Raw genomic sequence first — 11,289 nt, 5'->3', positions numbered from 1 at the left:
ACACACATGCATCAGACAATCACGTGCAAAACAAAAACACAACCCCCAAAGTTAAGAGAACCTCCCAGGGCATTTCAGATGTTTCTGTTGGTCGAGGTCACATTGTCACCGCTCTGGAATTGCCAGTCAGGCCAAGGGGACAGAGGAGCCCAGGGGCCAGCAGGGTGAAGCAGCATCAGTACCCAGAACGGGGGAGGTCCAGTCAGTGGGAAGGTCAAGGGCAGGTGGAGATGGGGCCGCTCTGTACCTCACGGAGGGAGAGGCAGAGACCAAGACCCCCAGTCCTCTGAGAGCCCGGCCTGCCTAGCACACTTCGGCAGCTGACGCAGCGCCTGCGGGACCAGAGGCGGCTGTTTCCACCCTCTCTGACCATCCCATTCCGGCGCCAGGTCGGACAGAGCTGGGGGCAGTGCAAACCGGGTCTGAGTCCGCGCAGCTGCGGGCCAGCGCCGCCCGGAGCGCGTCCAAGCTGCGCAGCTGGTCAGCGCGGGACTGACCTCCGCCCCTGGCCCCGCCCCCCACGCTGTCACCCAATCCCCGTGAGCCCGCTCGCTCCCGGCCCCGCCCCGGACCTGCCCTTCACTCGCCCAATCCCCGCCCGGCTCTTCGCGGCCCTGTCCCGCCCCCGGCCTTCCGTCACCCAATCCGCGCGCGGCCCGCGTCGGCTCCGCCCAGCCGCCGTCGCGCGCGCTTGGATCGCGGTGAGGCTGGCGGCGCGCGGCAGGCACCATGGAGGAGCTGCTGCGGCGGGAGCTGGGCTGCCGCAGCGTCAAGGCCGCGGGCCACTCCGGAGGCGGCTGCATTAGCCAGGGCCAGAGTTACGACACGGACGTCGGACGGCTGTTTGTGAAAGTGAACCCCAAGGCGGAGGTAGGCGCCCCGGGGGCGGGCGCGGCGGGTGGCGCTTGAGGCCCGGGCCGGCCCCGGGCTCCAGTGCGGGCTGGGCCGCGGCCGGGGTCCCGGGCCGGGCTCGCGTCCCGGGCTTGCGTCCCGGTTCGGGTGCAGGGTCTGGGTCCGATGCCTGGCGTCCTGGCGCAGCGGTCCGCCGTGGTTGCGGCTGTTCTCCAGGAGACGCGGTGAGCGGGTCTGGGACGAGCGGAGGTCTGTCTGGAGCCTGGTCAGGCTGCAGAGGTGGAAGGCCCTCCTCTGGGCGCGGTGGAACGGCCGCCTCCGCCCTGCGCGGGTGCTGAAGCGAGTCGCCCCAGCCCTTTAGGGAGTGAGCAGGATGCGGCGCGCCTTTTCAGGGGGACCGAAGGTGCTTTGGAGCGGGACTTAGAGGTCCCACACACACCCCCTCTGTGCTTCCTACCTGTTCCTAGAATTCCTTCTGAGCTGGGCATGGTGGTTCATGCCTGTAACCCCGCAGACTCTGGAAGCTGAGACAGAAGAACCACAAGTTCGAGGCCAGCCTCAGCAACTTAGTGAGGCCCTAAGCAACTTAGGGATACCCTGTCTCAAAATTAAAAAAAATAAAAAAGGACTGGGGATGTGACTCAGTGGTTTAGCGTCCTTGGGTTCAATCCCTTGTCCTGAAAAGAAAATAAAGAATTCATTCTGGGGTTATTTCCATTTTCTTCCCAGAAAGGATTCCTACTTTCCAGAATGTGGGATAGTTTCACGATGAAATACTTTTGTTCTCACAACATCAGCCCCCAGCCCCTGTCTCCAGAGACCGACCTGGCCTCTACTCCTACATAAGCTTAGGTAGGTCTGCCCCAAGCACTGATACTTACCTGGCAGCACCTCCCTCTTCACATTCTGCAGCCGGTGTGTCCTGTTTTATGTGGGATCCATCTTCTTCAAGTCTCCGTATTCCCACTTCCCCTGACATTTGCAGTCATTCAGAACTTGGTGTTGATTACATGGGAAGTGGTTAAAATGGAAACACTTGGTGCTGCCTTTATTTATTTTCTTGGTGATGCTGAGGATTGAACCCAGGACCTTGGCTTGTGCTTTTTCACTGAGCCTCATCCCCAGCCCCAAAGATCCTTTTTTTGGTGGGAGGAGGTACTGAGGATTGAGCTCAGGGACACGCAACCACTGAGCCACATCCCCAGCCCTTTTTGTGTTTTTATTTTAGGGACAGGGTCTCACTGAGTTGCTTAGTGCCTGGCCATTGCTGAGGGTGGCTTTGTGATCCTCCTGCCTCAGCCTCCCAAGCTGCTGGCATTACAGGCATGTGCCACTGTGCCTGGCTCAGAGATGCTTTTTAAAAATTGTTCTGCTGCTGTTTGTTTGGGCTGTTCTTTTCTTGCTTCATCATTGAAGTCCATTGGTAGGTAGTTCAAACATGTGACTTTCTAGCTTGCACTGGCGCATGCGTGTGAGTTATGCAGATGTACTGCCCATTGAATAAACACCCGCTGGTTGTGCTGGAAACGTGACTCCTTTATGCTTTTCCTTCTTGGAGGCGAAACAGTCTTCCAGACTCCTAAGACCACATGCTGCCCTTCTGTTTTCTTTCTTGCCCTCTGCTGAAGTTGACTTAGTCACAGCTGTTTTTCCTTTTGATTATTCTTATCTGCCCCTTGCATACTTGTGTAATAGGTTTTCCCTCATACTCCTCCCTTGGATCTTTTCTAGACTCACTGAAAACCATTTTCATCCTAGTCCCCTAGGCCAGGATGCCTAATCTTACCTTGGATCTGCTCACAAGGAGCAATTTTCTTAGCTTTAATTAGGAACTTTAGGCATGTAGCAGGTAATGTTTCTCTGAAGGAGCCTTGACCTCTAACTGGGTTCCCAGGCCCTCTTTTATCTTTCCTTGCATCTTTTAAAATCTACCTCTTAGTCTCCACAACCAGTATCCTAGTAAGTGTAGCCAGGGCCTGGTTGTTTCCCTTTTATCTCCTAAAGAGAATGCTCTGAAAGTTCCCCCTGGGACACAGCTCTTCCTGCTCAGTGACTTGGCTCTCTAAGATGGTGAAGTGTTGAGAATGGACTAGTCAGTGTTATCTGCTAACTTAGTTAATCATGGCAGCAAGCGAATGCAGTTTAGTATTAATCCCACTTTTCAGATAAGGAAACTGAGGCATAGAAAGCTTAAATAACTTGCCCAAGATCACAGAGTTAGCAACTATGAGAATACGTAGACTGGCAGCACTGCTTCTAATAGCCCCAGAGTGGAAGCTTGGTTGTCCTTCCCCAGTAGAACGGGTGACTGCATTTTGAAACGTTCACAACAGTGGAGCCCTGCGCGCAGTGAGCATGAACTCCGACTGCTGCCGTAGCCACATATTGGGGGCAGCATAGACAAAGAGGCCAGACCCCAGGGACTACATGCCTGTAAGATGACCAAGCAGGCAAAATAAGTCTGTGATGGCACAAGTCCAGGCAGAGGCTGCCTCGGGTGGGTGGGTGGTGGTGGCAGGGGTGCAGAGAGAGGAGTTTCTGGATCACAGAGCTATCTGGACTCTTGCTTTGGACGGTGGTTGTATCCTGGGAAGTGACTGAGTTGGGCACTGATGAACCACACACCTTCCTGTATATGCTTCAGTGACTCTTCCTTATGGGGCAGGTGGGTGGACATGCCCATAAACCAGTGACTTGAGGCAGGAGGGTCACAAGTTTGAGGCTAGCCTCAGCAACTTAGTGAGACACTGTCTCAAAATTAAAATAAAAAGAGAGTATTTTAAAGGGGAGGAATTACCTAGAATGGGAAGTTAGGGAAAATTTCTTTGGGCAATTGAAGCAGATGTCAAGTTGGAATCTGAAGGATGACTAGGAAGAAACTGACATGGCAAAAGAGGGGGACTGGCGTGCTGCACAGAGTGGCATCACGCGGGCTCTGAGGCTGCAGAAGGCGGGCACCTCCAGGGCACTGCAAGAAGACCCGAGGCAGAGCCCCAGGAGTGTGTGTGGGTGTGCCTGCCCCAGGTGAAGGTGGGAGCGGGCAGGAAGCCAGGCGGTTGCAGGCTGGGGTGCATCCCGGCTCAGCTTTGCCTTGAAGAGGAATCACTGCCATCGTGAGCAGGGAGACCCAGCGGAGGGTGGTTATAGTTGAGGGACTTGGAGGGAAATGGTCAAGACGAGGTGTTTCCATCACCTGGCAGCAGGCAGTGTAGAACTTGGTGGTCTGTTTAGGTGAAAGCAGCCCCAGGTTCTTGGCCACCTACCCCAAGGGGACAGACGAGCCTGCACCCTCTCTGTGGAACAAGACTGTGGTTGAGATACTGCAGCAGATGTTGAAAGAACCCACGTACACAGTCCACCTCTGTACCAGGTGCTCAGGGGAAGGAGTGGCCTTCCTTTTCTTCTCCCGGGTGCTTTTGGGTTCAGCCACAGGACAGGTCTGTGGTCCAATACTGGAAAGTTCAAGCCTTTTCTTTCCTGTACTTGAGCATTCATAGCACTGCTGATGTGGCTTTGGAAAAACCGTCCATGTCTACAGTCCTTGGTCTAGCATAGCCATGGCTCGCAGTTGGAATGTTAGAAGAAAATCTGTGTATGTGGAACCTTTCCCGGGTAACCTTACTCTGCCTCTTTTCTCTCCTCTTTCTATCCTCCATTGTCTTTCTGACAGGCCAGAAGGATGTTTGAAGGTGAGATGTCAAGTTTAACTGCCATTCTGAAAACAGGCACCGTGAAAGTGCCCAAGCCCATCAAGGTACTCGATGCCCCTGGAAGTGGGAGTATGCTGGTGATGGAGCATTTGGACATGCGGTATTTAAGCAGGTCTGTCTTACACCATCCCCTCTCCTTAAAAGCAAAGGCTTGAGGGCTGGGGCTGGGGTTGGAGCTCAGTGGTACAGCACTTGCCTAGCACATGTGAGGCACACACATAAAAATAAATAAATGAAATAAAGACATTGTGTCCATCTACAATTAAAAAAAATATTAAAAAAGCAAACAAAGGCTTGAGCTAAGCTTGGTGGTGCACACCTGTAATCTCAGCAATTCAGGAGGCCGAGGCAGGAGGATCACAAGTTTGAGGTCAGCCTTAGCAACTTAGCAAGGCCTAAGCAACTCATTGAGACCCTGTCCCTAAATAGAAAATAAAAAGGAGCTGGGCATGGTAGCACACACCTGTAATCTCAGTGGCTCAGGAGGCTGAGGCAGGAGGATTGCAAGTTCAAATCCAACCTCAGCAAAAGTGAGATTCTAAGCAACTCAGTGAGAGCCTGACTCTAAATAAAATACAAAATAGGGCTGGGGATGTGGCTCAATGGTTGAGTGTCTCTGGGTTCAATCCCCAGTGTCAGTGCCAAAAAAAAAAGGAAAGGAAAGGAAAGGCTTTGTGGTTCCTGTTTGACCCTGTAGCTTGTCCTCGGGGCCACAGATTTGAGGAGTGTGACATGAAGAACCCAGGATGCCGCACATGATGGTTCTGCAGCATGAGTGGTGGGTACTCTGGAACACGAATCCAGAGGGAGGACTCAGAGTGGGGTGGCAGTGGGCCCCTGCGATGTAGACAAGGCTGGGAGAGAACAACAGGTCTCAGCCCTTCACCTCCAACTTTGACAAAAATGGGCTTTCTGTCCGTAAGTGCTTGACCTATTTCCTGTGCCCTGGGCCTTTCAGACAGATGTGTCTCCTGTTTGTACGTCGTGTGTTTATTTGCTGCCTTTTGGTTTCACAGTCACGCTGCAAAACTTGGAGCCCAGCTCGCAGATTTACACCTTGATAACAAGAAACTTGGGGAGACGCTTCTGAAGGAGGCTGGCACAGTGGGTAAGGCTGGGGGGCCCTGAGGAACCCTGCCCAGAGGAGCACATGCAGCCCATGTGGGCCTGGGGACAATAGTCTGAGCTGATGCCGCATGAGTGCAGTGCTTGAGCACCATGAGTGTGTTCAGTGCTGTGTCATGTGGTCGCTGAAGGAGCAGGTGCGGTCTGGACTTTACCTCTTACTCCCCCACAGACAGACTTGCAGAGTCTCTCTGCCTTTCCGAGTGAGTCCTTCAGGCACGGCATCTTTTCTTCCAAGTGCAATCACTCTTGAGTGTCGGAACTATGCCTCTTACATTTGACCTATCTAGAGCTTAGTGCCATGTTAGCACTAAGGGGATTTTCCAGTGTTTTCAACTTCTGCCTGTTGATAATCCACGATTAGCCTGTGTGCTGACTCTGCTGGGCAGTAGCTGACAGCAGGAAAGCAGTATATAACCCGTAACGTTCTGGTGAGCACCCCCCAGCGGGTCCCCTCAGCCTGCCCCTGCCTGCCTGGAACGTCTACTGACCAGCCCTGTGGACTGCCTTTCCTGTTTCTCTCAGACTACACAGAGTTCAGGCTGTTGGGGTTCTCTTTGAATTTGAGGAGCTGCACAGGGTTGAGGACTCTTTAAAGCATGGTAGTTATCAAAAATGGCACTGTATTGGTCACTGAAAATATCCTTTGCTGGTGGATTATGCTGTAGATTTTTACTCTCCAAAGAGTATTGTCTTTTTTTCCCTTTTTTTGGATTCTGTTGTCCCCTTTCCCATGTGTCCTCTGGTACAGCTTCTGGGACAGTCCGTGTCCTTGGTTATCAAATCTGTGGAACCAGTCTCTGTTCTGAGTGACCTGAGGGTCAGCAGACACTGGACCCTGGTTTGTTGGGTGAGGACAGGAGGTGGGAGGGGCATGCTGAGGTCATTCATAAGCACCTCAGAGCAGAGTCTGGGGTCTCTGGGAGCAAGGGAACCAGTTGTCTTTCTTTCTTTCCTTTTCTTGCAAGGGAAAGGAGGAGGGCAGATGGAACGGCCCTTCGTGGACCAGTTTGGGTTTGATGTGGTGACATGCTGTGGATACCTCCCCCAGGTGAGCAGCATAGTCATATCAGGCACAGGGGGAAGCACCTTCTTCCTTTCTTGTCAGGGTTTGCAAGGCTTACTCTGTTTTCTTTGCTGATTTCTAGGAGGTTGGCATGGGGATTGCCCACCTCACGTGCTAGGTAAGCACAGAGAAGCAGTAAGTTAGAATGTGGGATTTCAACTGTGTAAAAATTAGAAACATATGAAATGTTTTATTTTAAATATACATTGAGCCATCCATATCCACAGGTTCTCCATCCATGTATTCAACCAACTGCAGATTGATATATTAAAAAAAAAATAAAAGATTTGTGTCTGTACTAAATGCATACTGGTTTTTCTTGCCATTATTCTCTAAATAATGCAATATGGCCACCATTTCCATAGCATTTGTATTGTGTCACGTAGTAGTCTGAAGATGATTTCAGGTACGTGGAGGGTGTGGGGGGTATGCAAACACTGCCCATTCTATGTAAGGATTTTGTGTGGGGTTCCTGGATCCAGTTCCTATGGATGCCCAGGGACCCCTGTCAGAGACAGCACAATGGCAAGGGACTGTACCCTTCAGTGTTTCAATGAAGGTCGACTCCTCTGGGACTTCAGTGTGGGCATTCTACTGAAGCCCAGCAGATGTGAGTTAGAAAAGATGGCAGCTCTGCTTTTAGGGAATAGGAGGTGTGGCTCCTCGGGAGAGAGCACTGAGGAAGCTGAAACTTCAGTGCTTCTGTGTGCATGCGCCCGCCCAGGTGCTCTTGCACGTTGTGCTCTCCTGGTGCACACACATGGGCATGTGCTCGTGTTTGTATGTGATGCTCTGTTCTGGTGCACCTGCCCATGTGTGTGCTCGTGTTTGTGTGTGATGCTCTGTCCTGGTGCACATGCCCATGTGTGTACTCGTGTTTGTGTGTGATGCTCTGTCCTGGTGCACATGCCCATGTGTGTACTCGTGTTTGTGTGTGATGCTCTGTTCTGGTGCACCTGCCCATGTGTGTGCTCGTGTTTGTGTGTGATGCTCTGTCCTGGTGCACATGCCCATGTGTGTACTCGTGTTTGTGTGTGATGCTCTGTCCTGGTGCATGTGTCCGTGTGTGTGCTCATGTTTGTATGTGATGCTCTGTTCTGGTGCACATGCCCATGTGTGTACTCGTGTTTGTGATGCTCTGTCCTATTGCACGTGCCCATGTGTGTACTTGTGTTTGTGTGTGATGCTCTGTCCTGGTGCATGTGTCCGTGTGTGTGCTCGTGTTTGTATGTGATGCTCTGTTCTGGTGCACGTGCCTGTGTGTGTACTCGTGTTTGTGATGCTCTGTCCTATTGCACGTGCCCATGTGTGTACTCGTGTTTGTGTGTGACGCTCTGTCCTGGTGCATGTGTCCGTGTGTGTGCTCACGTTTGTATGTGATGCTCTGTCCCGGGTGCACCTGCCCATGTGTGTGCTCGTGTTTGTGATGATCTGTTCTGGTGCACGTGCCCATGTGTGTGCTCGTGTTTGTGTGTGGTGCTCTGTCCTGGGTGCACCTGTCCATCTGCGAGCCCAGGTTTGTGGTGCTCTGCACAGTGTGTCCTGCTCTGTGTGGTGCTGTACTCCTGTGTGTCTGTCTCTTCTCCCTCCAATAGCAAGCACCTGTCACCTGGACATCCTCTCTTGGGGGTCCTCTTGTTGCATAGGGCACCACGTGACTTCTTATTATCACTCTGGAGAGGGGTCATCTGTGGCTGGACAGCTGGTTAGAAACAAGCCGTGGGATCAGGGAAGGTCAGCTGGCTCTGGCCTCTGTGTTCAAGACTAATTATTCAGGGGTTGGGTACATAGCTCGTTGGTAGAGTCCTTTCTTCACATGTACAAGGCCCTGGGTTCAATACCCAGCACCACAAAAAAAAAAAAAAAAAAAAAAAAAAAAAAATTATAATTAAAGAAAACCTTCCAGTGGTCTTTGGTCTTGGAAGGCTACAGAGTGGACCCTGTTGCATCCCCTGTTCCTGCTGCTCCTAGGAGAGGACCTGAGGTCTCAGCTTGTCTCTGAGTCCTCATGCTGCCTGACCGCCCCTCGGCTCTTCAGCCCTAGGTGAGACCCTCTCCACATGCCATGTGTGCAGCCCCTTCCACTTCAGGGTACTTCTGGGTTCTTGAGCCTCCTTCATTTGTGGCCTTTTCTGAAGAACTTGCTTTCTCCTTTGCTCTCATGTGTGCAGGTGAATGACTGGCAGAAGGACTGGGTCATGTTCTATGCCCAGCAGCGCATTCAGCCCCAGATGGACATGGTGGAGAAGGAGTCTGGGGACCGGGAGGCACTTGAGCTCTGGTCTGCTCTGCAGGTGAGCAGGGCCCTTGCTGCATGACCAAAGGCATCCCACAGCAACACGTCCCACTTGGCTCCAGCGTCAGGTGCCAAGGCAGGTGCAGCCCTGCTGAGTCTGGTTCTGAACAGGAAGCAGGCACCCGTCAGTGTCCTGTTCACCCCCTGAAGCTGGGCACTGTCTAGTGGTGCTGCTGCTCAGGGATGGGCAGCAGCCCTTAGGGAAACCTCTGCATCCCTCTGCACGCAGCTGAGGCTCTGTCTCCCTGCAGCTGAAGATCCCTGACCTGTTCCGCAACCTGGAGATCGTCCCTGCCCTGCTCCATGGAGACCTCTGGGGAGGGAATGTAGCAGAAGACTCCTCTGGGCCCATCATTTTTGACCCAGCTTCTTTCTACGGCCACTCAGAGTATGAGCTGGCGATAGCCGGCATGTTTGGGGGCTTCAGTGGCTCCTTTTACTCTGCCTACCACAGCAAGATCCCCAAGGCCCCCGGATTTGAGCAGCGCCTGCAGTTGTACCAGCTCTTCCACTACCTGAACCACTGGAACCATTTTGGGTCAGGGTACAGAGGGTCCTCCCTGAACATCATGCGGAATCTGATCAAGTGAACTGGCTTTCCTCCTGAGGGGGCCCCCTTTCTCCATGGCCCCTTACGTGTGCGACTTTGTTCTCCTCCTCACCATGTCCAAGCCTTGTACAGGGGTGATAGCAGGAAAGGTGTTGCCCTCAAGCTGTACTCGGCCAGACATCATGACTGATGCGGCCACACTAGTGACCAAAACAGGGACCTCTGAAGCCTGAGGGCGCTGGGCCAAAGGCAGGGAACCATGTGTGACCACATGAGCATGCAGGGACAGAAGCAGCATGCCTGTCCGTCCTTCCCTGCTTTCCTCTGAGCTGATGATGCTTCATGTTGTGTTAAGACCTTAGTCCAGACGTGGAGCCAGCTTGCTAGGGATCGAACCCATGGCCTTGTGCTTGCAAGGCAAGCACTTTACCTGTCGGGGTTGCGTACGAACCCCTGGCCCTAGGTGGAGCCTGGCCAAGATGGCGCCTGGCAAGCTGCCAGTGCAGTTGAAAAACTGCTATTCTGCACGTATACAACTAACTTCACCTTGAGGAAGTCTCAGTAATTGGTCAAGGCCTCTGCATGATTCTTGCGTGATTCTTAGGTGCTTCAAGTTATACCCATATACGTCTATCTTTTCCCCACATATCGTGAATATTCTAATTAGTTGATATAACCTATATAAGTGACAATAACTTCCCAGAAAGGGAAGAAATAAAAAGAAGAATCAGCTGTTAATAGGGAAGTTTGCCACCCATCACGTCTCCGGGTCGTTCTTGCTGGCGGGAGCGACAAGTGGTGCTGAACCCCGGGAATCTTACGTGCCGCGGAGAGGTGAGTGAGGTGAGCAACGGATCGGTGAAAGTGTGCACCCAGATCTGTCAGTGGACAGGGAGGTTTCCTAGAGACGATAATATTGTGATTGTGATAAAGTTCCTAGGAACGAGAGGTGAAAGTTTCCTCAAAAAATGGGGAACGAGGTTGCTAGATGTAGAATGGAAGGTCCCTTGAAAGAAATTCTTAAAGCTAACGGCACTTCCTTAAAGACAAACTGCTTGGGCATTTTTAAAGCAGGTAGAGGAGATTTCACCTTGGTTTCTGGAAGAAGGATTGTTAACTATCCCACAGTGGGAACACCCGGGGGAAGATTTAAAGCGCTGTCCGGTAACGCTCCCAGGGACGTTAGCAGTTTGGTCATTAGTCAGAACTTGTTTGCGTTCCCCTCGGGAGGCTTTACAAAAGGCAGTTGCGCAGGGAGAGGAAGTGTTAGAAAAGGTAAAAGAAGAGTCACAAAAGGGCTCTGTTAGCGCTCAGTCAGATTCTGATGAGAGCGAAGAGGGACTCTCAGAGATGGAGTTAAATAAAATTAGTAAAGAAACAAAGTGTTCTCAAGCTGGTTCAATTAGTCAACAGGCATTAAGGGAATTGGAGGGCATAGGGCAGCAGCTAGAAGACAAAAAAAAGGCGTTACAAAAAAAAAAAAAAAAAAAAAAAAGGGAGAAAGTACAAATAAAACCACAAACAGAGCACAAAGAGAAAAATCAGTTTAGGGGAGGGTCCCCCTAGGCAGAGAGCTCAGCAGCTCCATTCCTTAAAAGTAGTAAAAAATAATGTTTTCTGATTTTCTGCATTCAAACCTAACCTGATTTCTCAACCAGGCAAAAAAGGGGTTAAAAAGTCCTGGGTGATC

The 11,289-nt window shown here is 51.9% G+C and overlaps 1 protein-coding gene across 1 annotated transcript; it reads left to right on the top strand.

Annotated features, from left to right (window-relative positions):
• The first annotated feature begins 685 nt into the window (after positions 1–685).
• Fn3krp (fructosamine 3 kinase related protein) lies at positions 686–10,024 on the top strand. The gene is made up of 6 exons (XM_047547612.1): positions 686–870; positions 4,523–4,674; positions 5,579–5,670; positions 6,656–6,738; positions 8,925–9,047; positions 9,301–10,024. Exons 1-6 carry the CDS (start codon positions 730–732, stop codon positions 9,637–9,639), a joined length of 930 nt encoding a protein of 309 aa, XP_047403568.1. The 5' UTR covers positions 686–729; the 3' UTR covers positions 9,640–10,024.
• The last annotated feature ends 1,265 nt before the right edge of the window (positions 10,025–11,289 follow it).

This window comes from Sciurus carolinensis, chromosome 3 (genome assembly GCF_902686445.1).
Source record: "Sciurus carolinensis chromosome 3, mSciCar1.2, whole genome shotgun sequence".
NCBI classification, from domain to species: Eukaryota; Metazoa; Chordata; class Mammalia; order Rodentia; family Sciuridae; genus Sciurus; species Sciurus carolinensis.
The sequence above is the reverse complement of the archived record's forward strand: the minus strand, read 5'-3'. Positions and strand labels throughout refer to the sequence as shown.

What these genes read in the sequence shown, in the direction of transcription:
- Fn3krp (XM_047547612.1), top strand. Translation starts at nt 730, where the DNA reads ATGGAGGAGCTGCTGCGGCGGGAGCTGGGCTGCCGCAGCGTCAAGGCC. An exon ending in AAGTGAACCCCAAGGCGGAG is followed by an intron (nt 871 to 4,522) that starts GTAGGCGCCCCG and finishes TCTTTCTGACAG; the next exon opens with GCCAGAAGGATGTTTGAAGG. An exon ending in GAAGGAGGCTGGCACAGTGG is followed by an intron (nt 5,671 to 6,655) that starts GTAAGGCTGGGG and finishes TTTTCTTGCAAG; the next exon opens with GGAAAGGAGGAGGGCAGATG.